This window comes from Onychostoma macrolepis, chromosome 04 (genome assembly GCF_012432095.1).
Source record: "Onychostoma macrolepis isolate SWU-2019 chromosome 04, ASM1243209v1, whole genome shotgun sequence".
Classification (NCBI taxonomy): Eukaryota; Metazoa; Chordata; class Actinopteri; order Cypriniformes; family Cyprinidae; genus Onychostoma; species Onychostoma macrolepis.
In genome coordinates this window covers 7,728,272-7,753,548 of record NC_081158.1, presented here as the reverse complement: position 1 = coordinate 7,753,548, position 25,277 = coordinate 7,728,272, and the positions used below count along the sequence as shown (strand labels likewise).

General features: G+C 36.8%; 4 protein-coding genes and 1 non-coding gene across 7 annotated transcripts; 4 read left to right on the top strand and 1 right to left on the bottom strand.

The window, feature by feature from the left end:
• Positions 1–1,042: 1,042 nt before the first annotated feature.
• LOC131538468 (uncharacterized) lies at positions 1,043–2,599 on the top strand. The gene is given in 3 exon segments (XM_058772343.1): positions 1,043–1,568; positions 1,715–2,327; positions 2,329–2,599. Coding segments are annotated over 3 exon segments (1,008 nt in total). The 5' UTR covers positions 1,043–1,444.
• A 17-nt stretch (positions 2,600–2,616) lies between these two features.
• LOC131538467 (CD209 antigen-like protein B) lies at positions 2,617–9,944 on the top strand. Its single transcript, XM_058772342.1, has 6 exons — positions 2,617–2,629; positions 2,701–3,282; positions 3,822–3,949; positions 4,049–4,155; positions 4,267–4,365; positions 9,827–9,944. The coding sequence occupies exons 1-6, from the start codon at positions 2,617–2,619 to the stop codon at positions 9,942–9,944; spliced, it is 1,047 nt and encodes a 348-aa protein (XP_058628325.1).
• A 2,875-nt stretch (positions 9,945–12,819) lies between these two features.
• LOC131538817 (gastrula zinc finger protein XlCGF49.1-like) lies at positions 12,820–20,317 on the top strand. Of its 3 annotated transcripts, none has more exons than XM_058772958.1 (3): positions 12,820–12,854; positions 13,507–13,659; positions 17,776–20,317. In XM_058772958.1, exons 2-3 carry the CDS (start codon positions 13,575–13,577, stop codon positions 18,453–18,455), a joined length of 765 nt encoding a protein of 254 aa, XP_058628941.1. In that variant the 5' UTR covers positions 12,820–12,854; positions 13,507–13,574; the 3' UTR covers positions 18,456–20,317. The 3 variants fall into 3 exon arrangements, with proteins under 3 accessions (XP_058628941.1, XP_058628940.1, XP_058628942.1); XM_058772957.1 differs by lacking the exon at positions 12,820–12,854 and adding an exon at positions 12,866–13,021; XM_058772959.1 differs by lacking the exon at positions 12,820–12,854 and having other exon boundaries at positions 13,509–13,659; positions 17,886–20,317.
• A 1,470-nt stretch (positions 20,318–21,787) lies between these two features.
• On the top strand, positions 21,788–23,230 carry LOC131538802 (uncharacterized). The gene is made up of 2 exons (XM_058772938.1): positions 21,788–22,556; positions 22,865–23,230. The coding sequence occupies exons 1-2, from the start codon at positions 21,834–21,836 to the stop codon at positions 23,006–23,008; spliced, it is 867 nt and encodes a 288-aa protein (XP_058628921.1). The 5' UTR covers positions 21,788–21,833; the 3' UTR covers positions 23,009–23,230.
• trnaa-agc (transfer RNA alanine (anticodon AGC)) lies at positions 23,075–23,149 on the bottom strand. Its single transcript has one exon. It is a non-coding gene; the product is annotated as a tRNA-Ala (tRNA).
• Positions 23,231–25,277: the final 2,047 nt, after the last annotated feature.

The following is a 25,277-nucleotide window of genomic DNA, read 5'->3' as shown; positions in this document are numbered from 1 at the left end:
ATGTTGAATAAAGAAAATCTGCAGGACCGGTCCGTTTTTATTTTATGCCAATAAAATCAGCACCACAAAGTAGTGTATCATATTTATTTATTTTTTGTGTGGAAAATTAAAATTCTTCAACACTAAACTTTTTATTTTATGTATTAAATGTCAGTGCTCAGTTACGAAAGTTTGTAAAGTTCTTACTCAAAAACACATGGTGATCCACATGTTCAGGTTTCAAGTTTCTTCTTCTTGCTCTAACTAAAACTCTCTGAGCAGAGATGATGCTTCCTGGGATACTCAGATATTTCGCTAATACACATCTTTTGTACAGAATTTCCAAAAAAAAACACAAGCAAAGAAGAAACCGAAACAACAGATGCTTCCACATGTAATCTAACACGATCATCAGACATAAAACAGCATCAAAACTGTAACGTTATGGAATAAAATGTCAACCAATGAAGAGGTAATAATGACTGTCAAGCTTTGGGGTGTTGATCGACTCCATCTATGTTTTGATTATCATTCTGAATCCAAGTCTTTTTTCAGCTTTTTGTTCAAAATGTTGTTTATTTGTTTATTTTTTATTTATGAAACTTATAGGGACACAGTAGTACACTTAAAAGTATGATGTAAAGTTCACTTAAAAAAATATGAGTGTACTTGCAGTATAAAACTACTAAACTAGTAGTTTACTAAGAGTATACTTCAAAGTGTACTAAAAATGCTACTACAAGTATTTAATTAGTAAACTATCAGTATACCTATAAGTTCACTTTTAGTATAATTGCAGTACAAGCTAAAAAGATTGATGTAAACTAGTTGTGTACTCAAAGTTTACTACTGTTATATTTAAAGTATACTTTCATATACTAGAAAGTGGGCCAATTTAGTGCCAAGGAGTATTGAAATAGTACACTTACAAGTATACTACTAGTACACTGATATTTGTATACTTACTACATAAAGTATACATAAAATATACTTGAACTTAACTTAAGTATACTTAATAAAATAAACTTGAAGTATACAACTTTTTGGTAAGGGTTGGCCCAAATTACAGACGCAGGATCTTTAAAAAAAAAATCAACCTGAACACTTCAAAAGCCATAAATATTCCCAAACACCAGCCAGCATCAAAATTAACAAGCCTCTTAAGACTTTATACAGACACTGAGTGAATCTGGGATAATAAAGTCACTTGAACCTCATTTAAATTAACACGGTCGACGCTGTTGAAACAAATTTATGGGATGTTCTTCGGCGAGTTAAAGTTCCTTTATGCATAAATACATGAAACATTTCCAAAAAAAGAGTTCCTTTCTGCATAAATAGTGTCTGCACAAACACAGAAGAGGAAAAGCACAGTCCGCTACAGGAGAGAAACTAGCGCTAGATTGTTGGCATCTTGACGACACGGAAACTGCAGAAAGTGATCAAAAAATATAGAAAAGGGAAAATGAACAGAGAACATCGGAAAAGCATCAATGATATCTATGAAAATTACTTTGTTACAGAAGGTAAATTTGGAGAAAGGACCACGGACAGTCACACAAAGAAAATCCAGTCATCTGAACTCACAGGTATTGAGATTAATTCATATCACACAGACAAATTTGATCAATCATTTAAAATCCCAAACATTTGCTCATATTGCATGTGTTCATTTGCTGTGTGCTGTGTTAAGTGGATAAATAAAGAGAATAAAGTCATGTTTGTTGATGGTCAGGAGGTGATGGTGTGAAGATCAGCAGCTCCAGAGCAGCTGTGGTGTGTTTGGTGCTGCTGTGTGTTCTTCTGCTGACCGCAGTCATAGTGCTGTGTGTCACCTTCACTCAAGAGAGACAACAGATATTAACTAAGATCACCAACCTCACAGAAGAGAGAGACCAGCTACTAACTAAGATCACCAACCTCACAGAAGAGAGAGACCAGCTACTAACCAACAATATGACCCTCACAGAAGAGAGAGACCAGCTACTAACTAAGATCACCAACCTCACAGAAGAGAGAGACCAGCTACTAACCAACAATACGAACCTCACAGAAGAGAGAGACCAGCTACTAACCAACTATACGAACCTCACAGAAGAGAGAGACCAGCTACTAACCAACAATACGAACCTCACAGAAGAGAGAGACCAGCTACTAACCAACAATACGAACCTCACAGAAGAGAGAGACCAGCTACTAACCAACAATACGAACCTCACAGAAGAGAGAGACCAGCTACTAACTAAGATCACCAACCTCACAGAAGCGAGAGACCAGCTACTAACTAAGATCACCAACCTCACAGAAGAGAGAGACCAGCTACTAACTAAGATCACCAACCTCACAGATGAGAGACCAGCTACTAACTAAGATCACCAACCTCACAGAAGAGAGAGACCAGCTACTAACTAAGATCACCAACCTCACAGAAGAGAGAGACCAGCTACTAACTAAGATCACCAACCTCACAGATGAGAGAGACCAGCTACTAACTAAGATCACCAACCTCACAGATGAGAGAGACCAGCTACTAACTAAGATCACCAACCTCACAGATGAGAGAGACCAGCTACTAACTAAGATCACCAACCTCACAGAAGAGAGACCAGCTACTAACTAAGATCACCAACCTCACAGATGAGAGAGACCAGCTACTAACCAAGATCACCAACCTCACAGAAGAGAGAGACCAGCTACTAACCAAGATCACCAACCTCACAGATGAGAGAGACCAGCTACTAACTAAGATCACCAACCTCACAGAAGAGAGAGACCAGCTACTAACTAAGATCACCAACCTCACAGAAGAGAGAGACCAGCTACTAACTAAGATCACCAACCTCACAGAGAGAGACCAGCTACTAACTAAGATCACCAACCTCACAGATGAGAGAGACCAGCTACTAACTAAGATCACCAACCTCACAGATGAGAGAGACCAGCTACTAACTAAGATCACCAACCTCACAGATGAGAGAGACCAGCTACTAACTAAGATCACCAACCTCACAGATGAGAGAGACCAGCTACTAACTAAGATCACCAACCTCACAGAAGAGAGAGACCAGCTACTAACTAAGATCACCAACCTCACAGAAGAGAGAGACCAGCTACTAACTAAGATCACCAACCTCACAGATGAGAGAGACCAGCTACTAACTAAGATCACCAACCTCACAGAAGAGAGAGACCTGCTACTAACCAACAATATGAACCTCACAGAAGAGAGAAACCAGCTGAAATCAGAAAAAAGTGAACTTCAGAAGTTTTCTGCTGGTGTTTGCCAGTTCTTCAGTCTAAACGGTAACTTGCTCTAAAGCAGACTCAGATTTTAAAGTGGACCATATTGCATCTGTTGTGTTGGGGTCATGTGGCTAATGCTCGTATTGAACTTGCTTTAGCTCCATGAATATAATGATTAATAATAATTTAGGGATGACAAGTGAGTGTAAATATTAATAGATAATTTAAAACATTACATTATTGTAGCAGATGAGTAAATAGTTAAATAGATGTGGCAACAAGTGGCTTCATATCATCGAGCATAAGCATTTCATTAAAGTTCATTAAAGAATTTGCATATGGGACAGAGAGCATGAATAAATGGATTAAGTTTCTGTATGGCATTGTGAATAAAGTAACGGTCCTATAATAATTACAGTAACTGATCCAGTGACATAGAAAAAAGATTAGCAATCAACAAGACAAATGATTAATAAAGATATAAACAGACTCTTGTAATCAACTACAATAATATACACAGTACTACTACAACTATCATAACCTCTTCAGCTTGGTGTGGATCAAAATTTAGTTCGTGGCTTATCTGGTTGTGTTTACAGGTGGATGGAAGTGCCATCAATCCAGTCTTTACTTCATTTCCTCTGAGACGAAGAGCTGGACTGAGAGCAGAAGATACTGTACAGACAGAAGAGCAGATCTGATCATCATAAACAACACAGAGGAACAAGTCAGTGTGTGTGTGTGGTGTTTAGTTTTAAATGAAAGATAATGTGCTGAAATGGGTCTGTGCTCATTTTATAAATTGTGTTATTGTTTCACTTCTCAGGATTTTGTGAAGGACATTTCTGGTGGTGATTTAGTCTGGATTGGTCTGACTGACAGAGATGTGGAGGGCAAATGGAAATGGGTTGATGGCAGCGATGTGACCTCTGGGTGAGAAATCACTGAACTGAACTGATTATTATTTAATAAATGATTCTCACAGTCAGTATCAAATCACACAGAAAGCAGCTCTGAACATCTAATGCTGATCTGTTGATGCAGGTTCTGGGAGGATGGACAACCGAATATACCCCAGACAAAAGAAGAAGTCTGTGCTCTAATTCACTCACCAGAATGGGCTGATTTTCCATGTGGTGATAAGTATAAATGGATCTGTGAGAAGAGTATTTTTTAAATGACTCATTACAATAAACATGTATATATATAGTGTATTTTGAACATCCAAATATGTGTTATGATCCCATCTGTTATCTTTGGATTTATCTTGCCTGGATTTGTTTATCTTGTTTGTTTTAATAAATGTTTGTGGCCGTCCCTTATTCTGAAGCAGCCACGTTACAATACGTCTGTTAAACATCAAGTCTTGTGTTTAGACATTTCATCAGGTTTTATTTGAATAGCACTTTAATTAGGTTATGTAAAAAAATAATAAAAAATGAACTTAAAAATAAAACCCATTTTATATATATATTTCAACTTTCATATTAATCTTTAAATGTAACTTTTTAATGTTCAGTCAAATTCTGTCACATCTTAAGATTTAAACTAAAATATGCATGTGAAAAAAACAGTGATGTTTCTATGGACTGTAATAATATCAGTAATACACTGATGGTCTGTTGTGTTTGTGTGTGCTTCACTTGTGCCCCGTGACCTAGCTTTCCCCGTGTGTTTCCATGCCCATATTTGTTTCTTCCTCTTCCTGTTCCCATTGTGTTTCATTGATTCCAGGTGTGTCTCATAATTTTAGTTCCTCATTTAGTTAGAATAATTTAGTTAGAATATTTAAGAGTGTCCTGTTCCTGTGTCCTAAATTCGGTGTCTATTGTCAGTACCCCATGTTACTTTGTATTCCCTTTGGTTTTTATTATTAAAAGTCTGTTTTTGAGTTATTTCCTCGTCTCCGCACTCCCTTTGAAGTGTGACAGATATAATAATTTACAGATAAACCAAATTTTGACCTCTTCCAGACAGAGTAACAGGGACTGTAGCAAGTGCTCGTTCCCGACTTTAAGTGGTAAATATATCTGAGAGTCATCAGCATATATATGATAGAAAATGTCATAGTGACGACATATAGATCCAAGTGGGCACATGTACAATGAAAATAATGTAGGGCCCAGAATAGAACCTTGAGGAAGACCATATTTTAAAGGAGCCACAGAAGATGAAGTATTTGGGAAGTTAACAAAAAATGTTCTACCATGCAGATATGAGTGAAACCATTTTAAATCTGTTCCTTTAATGCCTACATCACACTCCAAACGTTTTAAAAGGATCGAGTGATCAACAGTGTCGAATGTGGCACTGAGATCCAGCATAATTAAAACAACCCCCAACCCAGAGTTAACTGCCATCAGTAAATCGTTCACAACTTTTACCAAAGCGGTCTCTGTACTATGACCAGCTCTAAATCCAGATTGGAATTTATCCAGAATATCATTTTCAGTTAAAAAAGGGGTAATTTGAGAAAGAACAACCTTTTCTAAAACTTTAGATAAACATGGTAATTTAGAAATTGGGCGGAAATTATTCAGCTCTGTAGGGTCAAGGCCTGATTTTTTAAGTAAGGGGGAGACCACTGCTTGCTTAAGATAGGGTGGAACAACACCATTAATTAAAGAGCTATTCACAATAGATAATATACTAGGACCCATAATTTCAAACAGATCCTTTAAAAAGTGAGGAGGAATGGGATCTAAAGGAGTATGTGACAGTTTCATATGTTTAACAATGCCCTCCAGAGCTGGAAGAGAGACAAGATCAAAGCAATCAAATATACAAGAACTTGGCATAGAGGCTGCTAGAACACTATGAGAGGATACAATATCTTCTCTGATTGACTCAATCTTTCTTATAAAAAAGTTCAAAAATCCTCACAGGTATGTGAAATAGGGTCAATAGGGGATCCTTTAACTGGGTTTAGCACAGTGTTTATTATGCTAAACAAAACTCTACGACAGTGAGCAGTTCTACTAATTAAATCAGAAAAATATTTTGTTCTAGCTGCTTTTCTGCATGCTTGTCCGAGAGCACGTGTTTCATTATTACACCATGGCTGAGACAGGGACTTAGGCTTTTTTAGTCTGATTGGAGCAACATCATTAATAATTTCCAGACATATAGAATTAAAAACAACAGTCAACTCCTCTGTGTGCAATGAGGGTCCAGAAGCCTCTATAATAGAGGAAACTGGGCTTTTAACATATGCCTTGGCAAACCGATTTGCTGTCAACTCATTTATAGGACGAAAATAACAATTAGCAGATTGGCTTTTAGATACGGAAGCAGGCAGATCAAAATTAAAAAAGACAGGTCTATGGTCAGATATATAGTTATCCTCTGTGACCACATCACTAATTGACAAGCCCATGGATAAAACCAGATCAAGAGTATGCCCATGCCTGTGTGTGACATCACAAACAAACTGTGTTAAATTAAAAGAATCGATGAGATCAGAGAACTGCTTTCCTAAAGAGTCAGACGAGCAACACACGTGGATATTAAAATCCCCAATAATTAAAAGGTTATCAGTGGTCGGAACGATAGAAGAGATGAAATCAGAAAAGTCCTCAATAAAGACCTTATTATATTTAGGAGGATGATAGATAAGTGCACAATATACAGTGTAGGTCAGTTCTAATTTAATCAACTGTAATTCAAAAGTTGAATATTTCTCCACTGATACGAGGCTGCATTTAAATCTGTCCTTAAAGAGCGTGGCCACACCGCACCTCGACCAGTGTCTCTGGGGGTATTTAAAACATTATAGTTCACAGGCAACAGCTCGGTAAGAAGACAGGTATCCACAGGATCAAGCCAAGTTTCAGTTAGGAAATCCAAATATTAGCCCGGTCCGCATGTGCATTCCTCGCATTCTTCGCCAACCATCCGCCGTGCTTTCCTCGTCTTTTGCGGCGCTTCTTTTTAGAGTAGAAGCCGCAATGCCGACGACATATCTCCGGCGGTATGGACAACAGGTGCTTGGAGAGGTTAAGAGTTTGTCCACCATTTATAAAATAGCTATCCTCAAAGTTAACTAAAGCTTTAATTTCCAACAGTGTTGCACGCTCATATCTCAGCACGGATGAGGCAACAAGCGGAAACAATAGCATTATAATCATAAAAACATAAACAATTTCTAAAATGCTCAGGACGCGACGGCTTGCCGTGCAACATGCTGGCGCCATCTTGTTGTCCCAGCAATCCAAACAAACAATACAAACAGCGTTGTTCCAAAGTTGTCATGATTTAAGTTGCATTATTGCAAGTTTAATTTGAACTGTGATTCTCTTTGAAATTTCTTGCAGCTTTTTGTAACAACTACAGTATGACAATAAACCTACTTTACAATGATTTACTTGTTTTCAATAACTAACTGACATATTTCCTGAACCATGTGAAGAGGAAAATAAATGGAAAGTTGCCTAAGCAAATCACACAAACAGCTCCTAATGTTTCACTCTGAATATCTCTGAATATCACTGAATATATAATAGTCTGATTGTGGAAATCAGGATCCAAATTATGGATGAGTTACCATTATGGGGAAATGCTCATTATTAAAAAAAAGAAAAAAAAGCACATTCTAGGATAAGTATGATCAATAAAATATAAATAGAGTCATTAATAATCACAATATGAAACAATTACCCCAAGTATAAAATGTTTTATATAAAATATTTTTATTACTGTCGATTGTCAGCTAACTATGCTAGTGATACCAAAACTTGCTTTGACAAAACAAGCCAAGATTGTACCCCCAAATGACTGACAGTTCCTTTAAACTCAAGTCATTGAATAATCGGACTGAAGGAAGAGCAAATGTCTCATCAACAGTTCAGCCGTCTGGACCTCTGATTTAACAACCTGAAGCTCATGAAACATGGAAGCTTTTCAACACCACCTACTTTCAAAATGAACACGCCCTTGGTGGCTTTACACATTAACATGCAAACTGTGGTAATGATTGTTTTTTTTCACATTTATTAATGGTCATTGCGTTTTTGAGGAAATGTAGGATCAGTTTATACCATTTGTATATCAGTTTAATCCTTCAGGGAAGTGAAGGATTGTGTGATAATATTCAAACTTCCTTTACCAGAACTCGCAAACTTCCCTCCATCACATTTAGTTGGATATACGTCATTGATTATGTAGCATGAGTGCCCAGTTCTGGCAGAACCCTTGCAATGGGCTGAACTGGAACGTCCTAAGCCCTTAATCGCTAGAATCTGCTTTGGAGTTGGTTTATTGTTTACATTTCTCCTCTTACGAATTTGTTTGCTGCAGCATTCTAAATGTATAGGTATGCTGGGGCTGTTATAAATGTTTAAAAAAGTCATTTATATATTACAGAGTTGTTTAGGGTGGTGATAAATTAAATGCGATCTGCGATGACGTCACAATCGTGTTGCATTGTGGTCTATGGAGTGGCCTGAAGAGTGCATATGAAGCAGACTAGCTCCCTAGGTCAAAATCGAGGGGTCAAGGGTATGTCCATATAAACTTACCTTGTCCACTTGATGAAGTGCAGCAGGGAATCCCCAAAGGGAAAATGTTCAGGGATGTTTGCGAGTGCATGTCTAAAAGTGGAGTGGAACGCAGCCTTAGTGTTCTTGACAACACCTAAATTTATAGAAAATTATAGAAAAGGAGATGGAAGAAGGGCTGATGTTGTGTTCGGAAAAAAAAATTGACGTTATCACTGGCCAATCTGGAAAAGAGGTCACAGACAGACCATAACGTATGGAGATAAAATTGTTGCTTAATAGATTATGATCCACAAATAAATCGTAGAGTTTCACAAACATGAATTCACAAATAAATAAAAAGAGTGTCACAATTTCTTTCATCAAGACGTGCTGACAATCCACAAATACATGGACTCCACCCACCATCTACTCAAGCCAATCAGATAACAGCCACATTTTTCTGACCAATCATTTAAAAAAAAATTTTATTATGCAAGTAAAGAATGTGACAATGTTTACATGTACCAAATACATAACCCCATGGACCAAACATATAACATAAAACAAAGAGAAGAAAAAATAAACAAAACAAAACAAAACAAAAAACAAACTGATGGCCAACATTACAAGTCCGTTCTGATTAACTCCTGTATTTGCATTCATATGTCTGTGAGCATGTATGTGTGTGTGTGTGTGTGTGTGTGTGTGTGTCATTGTATCTAGGGTTGGGGAAGGAAGCATACAACTGAAATAGCATCATAATAGATTGATAACAGATATAAGTAGAGTAAAAAAAACATAAATAAATAAATAAATATATAAATAGAAATAAATAAAGACTAATAATAATAATAATAGAGACAACAAATGTTATTAGCAACAATAACAACTATAATAATGTTAATCATAATGATAGTAATAATAATGATTTCATACTTTTCTATTTAAACATCAGGACCTTTGGCATTGCCTTCTAAGATTTTTCCTGTAATTTTGTAGATTTTGCACTGTGGCCTGATTTTTCTGTTTCAAAGTCCTTGGAGACTCTAGATTGTAGCTGTAGTCTTCATGAAAGCAGTCGTGTTTTGCGTATTGAGCAGTATCATTTTTGATATCCACTGTTACAGCAGTGTCAGCTCGACAGATGTCATTGCCAAGCGGGATGTTCCCATTGACATCTTCAGTCAGGGTGGCATAGCTGTAATCGGCAGCAGATTTCACACTAAGGTGGCATTTGTCCTCTGACACTTTGCACAGCAAAAGGGAGTTTCCATTAAAAAATAGCCAGTGTAAAAAAATGAGCTCAACTTTATTCTTTATAACTTTAAAACTTTATTCTAAAATATTTATTTGATAACTATTTTAAACAGTTTTGTTTTTATGAATATTTTGATATATTTATTCTAAAACATAACAAGGATATTGGATGACTTTTAGCTATAAAAATAAGCCGAAGTCCCTCAGATCTCCTATTGGTTAGTACAACTCAATATGTCGGTGTGCACATGATGTTCAAAAATATATTGTAACCCCAGTCTAATAAATGTATGAATAACAAATAAAATGCTTTTTCATTAGTCTCTTTGGGTTGACTGCATACAGGCAGTTTATACTTTAGGCCAGAAGAACTGGATCCCTATTTCAGTCTGTGCTGTCAACTCTATTAGGGCTGATGATGATTTTTAAGCATACAATTTTTTCTTTTGATTTTACAGATGATTAACATTAATATTTCTAAACTACCAAAGAATGTATATAATATACATGGGTGTTTTGAACAATATTTTCTTTCTGAAAATAATGACTTCAGAAAGAAGAATGCTTTGGAAAGACCATTCTTCAGTGTTCCTACAGTAATGGAAATCCAGAGAACTCAAATTATGGTATGTATTGTAGCGGTGGTGGCCCAATAAATAAATTCAATCAGAAAACAAGGAAGAAAAACATAATCAAAATTTTGGGGAAATAAAAAATGGTGACATAAATGAAGTCCAAAAAAAAAAAAAAAAAAAGTATGGTACTCATGGCATATGAGAAGCCATGCAAATTGTGGATGTTGAAAGTGTGCACATGTTTCGGTGAAACAGCCGCACAAAGCAGCAACAACAACAACAAGCAGAGACCCTGTTCAATGGTGAAAGGTAGTAACAGATTCAATATGGAAGATTCAGATGGTCAACACCTCATCTTTTGTATCCTGAACACTTCACGCTGAAGATCAGGAAGCCTTTTTTGGTGCTTCATACTCTCCAGCGGCTGCTCCAGTAGTGGCACTAACATCCATTTCCTTACTTTTCCTCAAACAACCAGCAACAGTTCTTCCATTTAGTGCCAATTTGTTGTCTTTCAGCTTTCTTCGATCATGACTTAAAGGTTCTCACCTTGTTGACACTCACTCAACCATAACCTCAAACAAAGGAGTTTTAACTCCTTCTCCTTCACATACCATTACCTCAGAATGGGGCGGAGATACAAAAGTTATTTTTGTTTCAGTTTGTCATTTATCTGGTTTTTCTATACTTTGCTGGGCCAGGGTTATGAAAGTCAGTTTTCAGCTCCTGCAATGTTGCTCGGATGTCAACACCTCCCTTACGAAAAAGAAGTTTATCCAAGTGTGATATTAGTATACTTCTTTTAAACTAAAAAAAATAGGAAAGTATTCTTTTAGTTAACATTTTATGCACTTGGGCTTAATGTACTTCTCAGAAATATACTTAAAATGACATTCAAGTATACTTGACTTATACTTAGAAAAAGTCTAAATCTATTTGAGCTATACTTCTGCTCCTAGAATCCGTGTTTTCATTGTTATACAGTAGGGGGCGCTAGTACACATCTTCTGTGCGGAATTGAAGAAGAAACCAAAACAACAGATGCTTCCACATGTAATCAAACACGATCATCAGACATAAAACAGCATCAAAACTGTGTAACGTTATGGGAAAAAAATGTGACCATTGAAGAGGTAATAATGACTGTCAAGCTTTGGGGTGTTGATCGACTCCATCTACGTTTTGATTATCATTCTGAATCCAATTCATAGTCTTTTTTCAGCTTTTTCTTCAAAATGTTGTTTATTTGTTATTTTTTTATTTATGAAATTTACCCACATTCAAGCGTTTAAAAAAAAATGCATGAAACTAGAATAAAATGTTTTTGTTTACAAGCAGATACCCTGTTCTTTATTTTGATGTTTCGTATGTTCAGATATTCATATAACAAAATATATACAAATTGATACCTAAATAGAGACATATTAGTATACTTAAAGTATGATGTAAAGGGTTGGCTTGAGGGTATTGAGGAGGAAGCGATAGCAGTGTTTTCTGTGAGTGAGTAAGGACTCACTCCTTTACAATAAATGTGGCAATGATTGTGATCTTATTTGCCCTTTTGTAGTTCTGAGGTAAAGTTAAAGACTAGCTGCGTTTTGTGGGGTTGCTGCTAACATTAGCTCTGGGTGAAAACAGGAGATGTGATTCCTCATATTTACTCCAAAGGCTATTTTTCAGTGGTAAACAAGTACTATAACTTTGATAAATGGACACAGAAGTCCAACTGGCTAGATGCATCAGACCTGCCATAACACCACCATAATACATTACTAAGGTTGTAATTTTCTAAAAGCTTTACATGAAGAGAAACTGACAGGTGAAGTGCTACAGACCAGGGCTGCGCTTCACAAAAGCATCATAAGCCTAAGTTGAATGTAGAACAATTGTCAAAAAATAGAGCTATGATTAACTTTTGGGAAACGCAGCCCAGTGCTAGTCTTCTCTTTATTCACTGGCAGAGACTTTGCTGAAGTACATTCTGACCAAACAGCTGCAGGTTATAAGTTAATTCTGCAGTTTTGTCAGAATTGCTGTCTTTTGTTAGTTCTAAGTTCCTAATATTTTCACATGCGCATGATATGATATGAATGATATATATATATGAAGAGTTCATTTGCAAAAACAGATAACAGACATATATATATATATATATATATATATATATATCATCCATTTTATTATTTATGTTTATTTATGTGTAATTTTCTATGCAGGTTAGTGATTTTAGAGAACAGTGTGTAAAAGGGACTTTTATTTTGGTTTTGTGGCATGACGTCATAGGGCTGCGCTCCTGCATCTGTTGTGATTGGGATGAAGACAGGTTTGTGTTTTTAAGCATTTAAAGGGTTTAAATAGATATTAATCATTCCGTTAATTTGGCAGCAACTGTAAAATGAATTATTTGTTATTGCGTGTAGCACTGTAATGATTTGTCTAACATCAATAAAGGATATGTTGCGCTTGCAAAGCTCATGAGGAACAGAAAAGGTGCGTCTCATTTCGCTGCATTTATCGTGAATCAGTTGATTATAAAGATGAATTCAGTCACTGATGAAGAGATGATGGAGAAACGGAGCTTTTCAAACTACGAGTCACTGAATCAAATGCTGCTTGAAATGATTCAGTGACTCGAATCAGCGCGCGCTGACAGCATCTGCTGCTCAAAACAACAAACACAAACAATGACAACTTTTACAATGTCAAATATTTTTATTAAAGTTGAATCTTTTAAATGTGATCTACAAATCAATAGAGACAGAATGTAAACCATAAATGCCTTAATTGGTTTTATTTTATTCATTTGTAGCTAGTTTGAGTGTTTTTGCCTAAACAGGTAATTTAAGGCCATTAACTCTCACTATGACTGACTCCCTCAGCAGTGCACTGTTTACTGAACTAGAGAGCTGATTGAGATGCACCCAGAGATTTAGTTAGCATTTATTTTTCTTTCTTTTAATTCTCATCTTAAACAGGAGAAAGTGTCCAAACACAGAAAAACTCCTGGTGAAGCAACTGAGATCCTCATGACAAACTATTAAAGATGGTGTTTATTAAAGAGGAGAGTGAAGACATGAAGATTGAAGAAACATTCAGAGTCAAACATGAAGAAACTGAGGAACAAACAGGTTGGTTTTCATTCTCAGAGATGAACTCACTCATTTGATCCTTATTAAAACGTCCAGCTCTACAGAAATCAATGATATTTTTTAAAAATGTCATATGAGTGTCTCAAGCATCTCACATCCCACAAAAACTCAATTCAGGGAGGTATCACAAGCAACAAATCATGAAATGTAGTTGAATATGTTTTACATGTATTTTGAGCTAGAATGCAGAAGATTTACCGCTACTAATTTCTGTCATCATTTCCTAACCATCATGTCGTTCCAAACCAGTATGACTTTCTTCTGTGGAACACAAAATAAGATATTTTGTAGAATGCTACCAAACCATTTTGGTTACCCTTGATTTCTACTGTAAAGACAAATATTTTATTTTACACAGAATACATTTTTAAATAGTTAACACCTAATTTATATAGGACATCATTTATCTTTAAAAAGGCTATTATTGAATTAACATTTTGTTTCAATTAAAGGGGTCCTATTTTGCTCTTTTACAAAGTCTTGATTTTGTTTTGGGGATGTACTAGAACATGCTCTCATGCTTGGTGGTTCGAAAAACGCATTATTTTTCACATAATTTACATTATTACAATACCTTTCTCCCCAGCCTGACACAAACGGCTCGATTAGTACCAGGTTTGATGAAGGCCCGCCTTCCGAAAAACGAAATGTGTTGTGATTGGTTAGCTGTCCCAGTGCATTGTGATTGGTAAACAGCTTAGACAGCGTTTCAATACTGCCCCGCCCCTTGTCAAATCAGCAAGTTTGTCAATATTGCCATATCAATTCAGACCCCAAGAATATTGAACAAGAGGATCGCACAGAATCTTTGCACGCACAGATATTGCAAGACATATTAGAATGGTAACATTTTTTTTGTTGTTTTTTATTTTGCTAAATCACATTTTAGATAGGATGTCAACAACAGCTTAAAATAACTGCTTTTACTATGTACAGATAAGTGCAACGTTAATATGTATTATGTTTATTGTTCTTTAATTCTAACATTATAACATGAATTGCAGTGAAACTGTTATACAGTTGAATTTATTTATACCATAGTCCATTGTTTCCCAGACACTCTATTTGTGGCGGCATATATATGCAAATCAATTCTCTTGTTGGAGTAGAGATCGAGGTTTCCGATAACGCTGTACACAAAGCAGAGCTCCGCTCACAAACGCTGCTTTATCAGACATTACATGCAAGATGAAATGAAAATGACACCCAAAATTTTCTGAAGACAGTCAGTTTCCTTCAGAAATACAGTGATATAAAAACACTTGCACCGGGTTTTGATTTTGAAACGTGCAGTGCTCATGTTTATTTAACGAAGTCAAAGCCTTTTGGAAAATCTATTTGTGGTGGTCAGTTTTGATATTGTGGCAGGTGCCACAAATAAATCAATGTTTGGGAAACACTGTCTAAGTCTCATAATTGAAGTGTAAATTCTGCAGATTACATCATTGTCCAGTATTTTACTGTCAGCAATTTATAAAAATGTTTTCATAATTGTAACATACATATTTACATACATAATTATTCAGGTGCATGTGTAATAACTTGCAAAAACTTGAAGCTACAGCAGCACTTCTTCGTCGTCATCTTGTCTGATGAACTCAACCAGACGTTTGTTCTAAACATGACCTCCCTCCCCACCCGCCAACCATTCGAATTTCAGTAGGCGGGATTTATTTTAATGATATTCTAATGGCCCGCTTTGTGATGTCACAAACACTGGAAATCAACTTTGTAGTCCAAACAAGCTGTTCGTTGTAGTTCTTGAAAAGGGATTTTAAAAAAAATTAAATATCTCCCTTTGGAGTGGACTTCTAGATTTGTAACTTTGTAGATCTTTTTTATGCCCAAACATACACACTACACACTGACTAAAATTCAAAAAGTAAAAAAGCATAATAGGACCCCTTTAAAGAGAAAGAAGCTCTTAAAGGGATAATTCATATTAATATGCTAATATCATATCAATACGCTAACTTGTGTAAGTTACCCGTATTTTAATGTCTTTAACCTATAGTTGCACCGGTGCCAATGAAGTCATGCAGTTAACGTGCTTCTAATTCAGTATTAATGTGCGTCTAGAACGACCGCAGATGAGGCATTAAGTGCATGGCACTGCGACCAAAATAACATTTTACAGAGTTTAATGTAGCAATGTGGTCGCTCAGTTTTTCTAGATTTGTTTTAATCGTGTAAAAAAGATTTGAACAAAGAAATCAAGTGCTAAGCACATGTATTGGCCATGACTTGATTGCAAATACAAATACAAAATTTAGACAAGTAAAGAAAACGCGGTACTTACTAAAAGAATCACCCCTTTATTTAAATATATGAACACAGGAAACCGCTGTTAACACGTTAATGTAACGTTTCCCATTTCATGACTAGTAAAATAATGACAACTTGCTGTCTGTATAATATTGAACGAGGTTCTTCTCAGAGTAGCGCGTCAGTATAAATTCTTTGGCGCGGCCGCTAGCTGCGTCGTCTTCTTGTTTGACAGGTGTCAGTGTTAAGGTGCAATACTGCCACCTGGGAGCTCAACCAGGCACTGGCGCTGGAGTAGGCTATTTGCATGTCTTGTTATCTTAAGTGTCCTGTTCATTTTAAATATCATGGTTATATCGTCACACCCAAAATTAACACAATGTCAATATTTCATGATTTGAATATCACGGTTATCGTCGATACTGGTATATTGCGACACCCCTACTGTCAAGGCACTGAAAAGTATAAAACACATAATCAAAATAGTCCATCTGCCATCAGTGGTTCAATTTGAATTTTATGAAGCGATGAGAATACTTTTTGTACGCAAAGAAAATAAAAATAACAACATTTATTCAACAATTTGTCTTTTCTGTCTCTCTGTGTCAACGTAGCGCCATTTTGGAGAGCATCCGATGGACGCAAAGTGCGTACGCTATTCTCTGTCATCAGTAACGCATGGATATGTATTATATGTTTATTTACGCTTTGATTTGAACGGAAACAACGTATCCATGCGTTACTTTAACCGTTTAACATTGATTATAGGAAGCAAGAAGTGACATATCTCCCTTATAAAGTAAAATGTATACCTACTGAATAGCTTCATTTACAACTTCATTGAAAATTGTGCCAAAATACACTGGTCCTCATAGATATACAGTTTCGATGTGGTCAATTTCTGTGGTCCATAAGACTCTGTGGACTTCTGACAAAATTGATGCCAGAAGACCTAGTGTCTTGTAATCTCTCTAGCCACTGCATTTTAAACTTAGAACTTATTTGTTGACCCTGCAGCATTTCTAACATTTAAGAAAGATGTTATACTAAATCAGAATTTTAAATTTTCCATAGAAAGAATTAAGTACATGAAAATTACTAGACATCCCATATTTGATATTTTTAATACACTCTGTTAACTTGGAGAATTGTTGTTTCCTCAGGTTGTGAGGAAATAATAAAACTGTGTTACTGGTGTGATAGTGAAATCTAATGAGAATGTCTCTCAGAGGACCTGTATATAAATGAAAAACAGAGGACCTAATACTGAGCCCTGTGGCACTTCATACTTGTTTTTGATCAGTTCTGACTTTGTTCACACAAAGTGGTAGCAGTTGGATAGATAGGACATAAATAATCCTCATTCTTGTCCAAAAATGCCTACACAATTCTAAAGCTATCCAAGAGAATGTTGTGGTCTATATTTTTGAAGATATAATAGCTCTAGGAGAGATGTTACTTTAATGATCAGTTTCCACTTTAAAATTGGGCTTAATCCTGACTGATATTGTTCACAAATGGTTTCTTTGCAAAACTGAAAATTGTTAAAAGGACAATATTCTTTTAATGATTTAGACCAGGAATGCCAAGCTCACAGCCCTGCAGAGTTTAGTTCCTACTCTAATTTTCAAGTAATGAAGACCCTGATTCAGGTGTGTTCAGTTAGAGCAGGAACTAAACTCTGCAGGGCTGTGACCCTCCACAAGCTGAGTTTGACCCCCCTGTTTTAAACATTAATGGCTAATTATGGCATAACTATGGCATTACTAAAAATGTTCTACTGTTGCTTTTAAACAGGGATTAACTTGTATTTGTCTTTTTTCATCCTAGACATGATGGGGCTGAAAGAGGAAAGTGGAGAACTGAATGACATGCAAGATAAAAATCAGTATAAGAAACATGATTTCATAACTGGACAAAAATCATTTTGTTGTTCACAGACTGAAAAAAAATCCTTACAAAAAAGAGCTCAAAACACTGGATCTAGAGGTCATTTCACCTGCCAAGAGTGTGGACAGAGTTTTGATCAACGAGGAAACCTTATAGTCCACATGAGGATTCACACTGGAGAGAGGCCTTACACCTGTGAACTGTGTGGATATAGTTTTAGTAGAAAAGGAAGCCTTACCATGCACATGAGGATTCACACTGGAGAGAAGCCATACACCTGCAAACTGTGTGGAAATAGTTTCGTTCGAAAAGGAGACCTTAAAAGCCACATAAGAATTCACACAGGAGAGAAGCCTTTTACCTGCCAACAGTGTGGAAAGAGTTTCACTCAATATGGAAACCTTAAAGTCCACAAGAGGATTCACGATGGAGAGAAGCCTTTCGTTTGTCAACAGTGTGGAAAATGTTTCATTGAACATGGAACTCTTAAAGTCCACATGAGGATTCACACTGGAGAGAAGCCTTTTACCTGTCAACAGTGTGGAAAATGTTTTTCAGTAAAAGTAACCCTTAAAAGGCACATGAGAATTCACACCAGAGAGAAGACATACACCTGCTAACCAGAGGTGTCATGCCCATTCAAACCGAGGGGCAAGTGCTCCCTCAGATTTTTGAGCCAAGTGGATTTCTTCCAAAAGTCAAAAATAGCAGAACAATATTTTGTATATTTGATACAATCACACCAGTGTGATCAGAACATTCAGTGTGTTCACCAAAATCTAAAAAGAGAGAATCACCAGAGACAGATGTGTTTTTACAGTGCTGTGCGTTGTAACAAGTCACACACAATTATGTTACGTTATGTAATGGCCGATCAGTCGTTCAGACGAGTCATCGCCGAAGCGCTTGTGTTTTGTTCAGTGCACGTTCTCACTGACTTAATTCTGCTCTATGGCAAATTCTCTCATCAGAAACAACAAAATGCATATGTGCGTACAATGTAAGTAAGAGATTCATTTCACAATGTAAACAGTTATAATGGGAGTTTTTGAGAGTGCTTGAACCCTGGCTAGACTGAAGTCAGTGATAATGTTCTTTGATAATGTAAATGTTCTTTTCTCTCTTTCTGTATAACAAAAGTGTTGTAATTAGTAGGGCTGCCCCCTAATAGTCGACTAGTCGTTAGTCGACCAGAAGAGGCTTGGTCGACCAAAATTTTATTAGTCGCTTAGTCGCAGGAAAAAGAAAATCCACGCAGATTGTTAACGGCTGGACTATGGTAATACGATACATCCGGCAGGACATCCAAAGGCTCGCCTATCATTTATCCACCACAAATATGGCTTATCATCAAATATGTAAGTATTAGCAACTTTACATGGCCGCTCAATCTAATGTTAACCTAGAGAAATGTCTGGTGTCTGCAGAAGCCAAACAGTACCGCGCTCACTGCAGGACAGATGAAGGCGGCGGTGCACTCACTTACTCCTAAAATACTCCATAATGTTTGGTGAACATGAACATGAACAAATTCAAATGGAAAACAAATATTCTCAGATTATGTAATCCGTATGAAACATACAGGCGAATCCACTACTGTGGAGATGACTAGTCAGTGTCTCCGACTTCATCTCTTAAACCAAAAACAAAGAAAGCACGAGTTTATTAAAATGTTAATGCAGTCTTCTTACTGTTTTTCCCTGACACATTCATAATCATAGCTTCTGCGGTGCACTGTAGCAAGCTTTATGCGTGCGATTGCGCACTTATAGGCTTTGTAGGCAATTGAAGGCTCATTATAAATGGTTTATTAATAAACGTGTAATTAGTCGACCAGAAAAATCCTTAGTTGAGGGCAGCCCTAGTAATTAGTAACTTAAAATGTATTTATTGAATTCACTTTAAAGACATTCACTCATGCCCCCTCAAAAATAATAAGTGCATGATGCCCTTGCTGCTAACTGTGTGGAACGAGCTTCACAACAAAACTAATCCTTAGCTATCACATTTAACATCTATCAACAGTTACTGGTGAGAAGATGTTTATATGTGGTTGATGATGGTTTCTCATGCTGTACCATCTCATGGCTCAAAAGTTGCACACATTCAACAGAGGTTTCCTGCCTTTCCCTTTATAGACAGATTTCTCCAGATTTCCTGAATCTTTTCACAGTACAGTAGATGGTGAAAGACCTATAGGTATTCTTTAAAAATCTTGCATTGAGAAGTTAGAAACTTTTGCATGGTTTGAATATTATTACATCATGTCAGAAAGTGGTAAGCCACGATCCATCTTTGCTTGCAAAGACTGGGACTGTGGTGGATGCCTGTTTATTTACCAAATCATAATGCCATCACCTATTACCAGGTCACCTGCTTATTGCGGAATTGGTCAAAACTGGAATAATAACATATAATTATGTAACTTTTATTTTGTTTATGTTCCAACATTTTTCTTTATAGTTCTGTCAGTAAAATAAAGATTCAAGAGAATTAAAAAATAAAAATCACAGGTTCTTGTTTTTATTGCATTTGACAAAATGTATCAAGATATACTGTATCTTCTGTTCTGCTGGATGCAAAAGAAGATATTTTGAATAATGTGGGCAACCAAAGTTTCTGGTCCCCGTTGACTTGCTATCTATTTTTGTCCATTGAATTTTCATTTTTGTGTGAACTAGCCTTTTAATGCAGTCTACCTGTATCAGTCCAGGTTTTCCCTCTGTACTGCGCATAAGACTATGAGATGTTTTGAGAAGATGGGCTATTGTGTGAATTGTGTCCCACTTCTTCAGCTGTAATCCTCACAGTGGGATGAATCTGCATACTGTTTTTAGAAGGTGGGCAGTATTGCCTCTCGCGATCTCCATTTTGCGCTTAGACCTGTAAGAGGTTTGTGAAGAGGGTGGGCTATTCCGTGGCTCACGTCCCATCTCATCAACTGTGATCCTCACAGTGTTATGGATCCGTATTTAGAAGATGGGCAGTATTGCCGCTCGCATTCCCACTTCTTAATCCGTTAAGCAAAAGGACAGAGTGGTTTCCCCTAGGGATGTGCGGGTCTAGTCGACTAAACGGTACGGCTCCTGCTAGTCGACACTGAAATCAATAGTCGATTACACGAGAGAAAAAAATTACCATAATTATAACGTTACATTTAAAACATTTTAACAACAAGCTAAAATAAAACTTTTGAAAAATAATAAATATCAAAATATTTAAATGCGTATCTGGGCAGGAAACTACATTTTTACCTCAGACCTTGCATGCGTTTTCTTCATGTCATTTGCGGCGAGCTCGAAATGAGCACGCAAAGAACCAGCAAGGTGTGGGATTATTTTGAATTAGAAGGAAACGGAAAAGTTGTGTGTAAACTGTGTAATGTCAAATTGGCTTACAATAACTACTGGAGCGATGCGTAATCATATTCAGTACAGGCACGTATGCGTTAGCTTGGAGGCAGCCAAAGACAACAAATGTCATACACTACAACGCGTGGCTGCGGTCCGCGATCCCATCCGCGCTGTCTATTCCTCTAAACGAAGACCCACTTCGGTGGTGGTGCGGGATTTCCAGGCTCTTTTCGAAACTGTCTGCTTGCTTGTAGTTATCTCTCTGCGTGCCTGTAACTTCAGTTCCTGCCGTGCGTGTTGTTGTTTTTTTTTTTTCAAGTGCAGAATAGCCTCTACAGGGTGTCCGCGGGGTCTTAAAAAGTATTAAAAGTTGATAAATCCATTTTGGGAAAATTAAGGCCCTTAAAAGGTATTAAAAAGTCTTAATCCCGATTTTATGAGGTATTAAATTCTGTTCAAGCTTTGTCAAAAGAATTTGACTCCAAAAAGTATGCATGAATATATTTATTTTCCTCCCCATAACTATTAAAAAAGAAAGGCGTGCTGTGGCGCGCGCGTTCTGGTGACGCCACGTATTTTGCGAAATGCGCGGTTAGGTGATGTGTCGATGTGTCGCCCTCCATACGTCGCGAAACAGACTCCGAAATGGGGAAATATAAATTTGCGGACTCCTGGTTGGAGAAGGATGAGTTTAAACAATGGCTGAAGCCTGTCGCTGAAAACAACCGCGAGGCTTACTGTACATATTGTAAAAAGAAGATTAGCGTAGCCTCGATGGGCATCAACGCTGTCAAGTCCCACATGCACGGTGCTAGCCACAAGGCCGCCGTTGGCCGCAGAGAGCAGTCGCAGCTGTCCATCGCCAGTTTTTGTGCTCCAACAGCGACACCACTACCTAACACGACAGCTGAACTTGTCAAAACAGCTATGACAGCGACCTCTGCCCCATCATCGGCCAACATCAGGGTGGCTATGGGCGGCACATCAACGATGCGCGCGGAGGTTATCTGGTGTCTCAATACTGCGGTGTATCACCACTCACTGAACTCAAACGAAGGTATTTCTGATATTTTCAAGTCAATGTTTCCGGACTCGGACATAGCTAAGACATTCACCTGTGGCAAGGACAAAACTGGTTACTTCATGAGATTCAGGCTTGCAACCTTCTTTAAGCAGCAGCTCGTCGACACCATCAACAAAGCGGGCCCGTTTGTGTTAATGTTTGACGAGTCTCTCAATCAGTCAACAAAGAAGAAGCAACTTGACGTACATGTTCGTTTTTGGGATGATGACTGTGTCCAATCCAGGTATCTGGGCTCTCAATTCCTGGGACACGGAACAGCTCAGGACCTGTTGCATCACATTAAAGTAAGTGTAGTCTACTACCATTTCATTATTTCTGAGTGTTTGTTTGTTCAGTATTCAGCACTTGTTTGTTTCAGGTATAAAAAAAATACTGTCTGGTATGTTCTTATTGTAGTTATGCTTTCGTAAATCTGAACAACAAATAGTTTAATTTCTAATAATTATTTACATAACAATACAATTTTTAATAACGTAAAGCACTTTGTGCTGCATTATGTATGAAAAGTACAACATTTACATAATAAATACATTTTTATTTGATTGCCTGTGTATTTCAAGAATAAACATTTAAGGCATATTGTCATTCACAGGAGTGTGTTGCAAAACTGAATATGAGGCAGCTTGTCTCCATCAGTATGGACGGCCCCAATGTTAACTTGAAGTTGGGAGACCTTCTTCAGAAGGAGCATGCAGAGCTGTACATTTACATTTTACATTTACATTTATGCATTTAGCAGACGCTTTTATCCAAAGCGACTTACATTGCATTCAAGTTACAGTTTTTACATTTTATCAGCTCTTGCTTTCCCTGGGAATCGAACCCATGATCTTGGCGTTGCTAGCGCCATGCTCTACTATTTGAGCTACAGGAAAGCTTTATGGAGCTCAACTGGTCAAGGTTGGAAGCTGTGGGCTTCACACCCCCCACAATGCAGTGAAGGCAGGCTTTACCATGTGGCAGCTGGACAAGCTCCTTCGGGCACTCCATTACCTTTTCCACAATGTTCCTGCTAGGAGGAGGACTTCACTGCCTTGACTGGGTCCACCTGCTTTCCGCTGCCATTTTGTGGCCACAGATGGGTGGAAAATCTCCTGTAGCAGAGAGGGCAGTTCAAGTTTGGCCAGTGATTATGAAGGTATTATGTTTGTTTACTATTTACTTACTCGTCAATTTTTGATAGTGCTACATTTCTTATAATGTACTATATTTCTATGCACACATGTATCATAAAATTGTTATGTAGCAAATATATTCTCCAGGAGCTTGCATGATTGTCTCACTTTGAGAGTTCAGGGAAGAATTTATAAATTTTCATAAATGATCATAAGTGATATGTTAATTATTTTATGCATTCGTTATAGATTCAGTTTTAAGTAATTTACAAATTATTAGTTAATTAATAAATTGTTTTGTATGGTTTGTAGATTCAGTTATAAATTATTTACAAGTGATTAGATAATGATAAAGTTATCATGAATGATGTGAATAAATGAATAAATCATTTACAACACTTTCTGCATCCCCTAATCTAAAGTGTAAACTATTCATCACTTGTAAATGTGTTACACATCATTTGTAGATCTTTCTTACCAGTTCATCACTTGCCTTGTATACACGTACAGATCAGATCTACGAAATAAATACGTAAAAGAAAGATCTACAAATGATGTGTAACACATTTACAAGTGATGAATAGTTTACACTTTAGATTAGGGGATGCAGAAAGTGTTGTAAAATGATTTATTCATTTATTCACATCATTCATTATGATATGCTATTTTTTTTAGGTAACTTACGACATATTTGTAAATCGTTAGCTTATTACTTAACCATTTATGAACGTGTATAGTCATGTTTTGTAAATGATTAGTTTATCATTTTCTAATCACTTGTAAATAATTTATAACTGAATCTACAAAACAATTTAACATATAATTTATTAAACATTTATGAAACGCATGGTCATGTTTTGTATATGATTAGTTAATCATTAACTAATCAATTGTAGATTACTTATAACTGAATCTACAAAACATACATAAAATGTTAGCATATCACTTGCTAATCATTTATGAATGTTTAATAAATTATTAGTTCGTCATTAACTAACCACTTATAAATGAACGTTATAATAAAGTGTTACCCTAAATTTACTTATTTGTGTTAACTGTTTTTTTGCTTCCCCCTCGAAAACCCATATAAAGTGCTTTAAGTGGCCAAGTATGTAAATAAAATTATATTTGTTTATGCAGTACGTGGATGCAGTCAAGCAAAAGAAGCTCCCAAACCCGGGCACAGCCTCTTACGACACCATTGAGGCAGCACAAGCTGATCCCTTTATCATTGCCAAACTCCAGTTCTTCCTGGCAATATCCAGGACCTTCAACCCCTTTCTGACCAAATACCAGACCGATGAGCCAGTTTTGCCCTTCTTGGTCAAAGATCTGAGTGAGCTGCTTAAGGTAAACGATAACAGTAAGGCCTAATTCAACTGAATGTGATAAATCTATATTAAATAGTCCTGCCACTAATTGCTTGCTGTATCCTCAGAAGAGTCTACTGAGACGTTTTTGAAGAGAGCTCCTGCATGACCTCACCCCCTGCAGCTGACCAAAGTCAATGTGGCTGATGAGGCAAACTGGGTCCCAGTTATGAATGCTGATATAGGCCTGGGCGCTGAATCTGCCATAAGGGCAAGTTTGATATATTCTCTTTGTAGCATTGTATGTATGGATTTTTACTGTACACCAATCTAACCAGTTAATGTAAATGTTCAGAAATTAACCTTTTTAACGTTTTATTGTACTGCTAGCAATGATTAGCAGTTACTGTATGTAGTTTTAAAAATAAATTTATTATATATTTATTATTTATTTATGTTATTTATCAAGTTCAATTAGAGGGAGGTAACCTTTGTTAAATTATAAATCATACTTTTTTATGCCATTTACAGTGTGTGTTTACATTTTATGTTCTACTTGTCAGGCACTTCAGACCGAGCC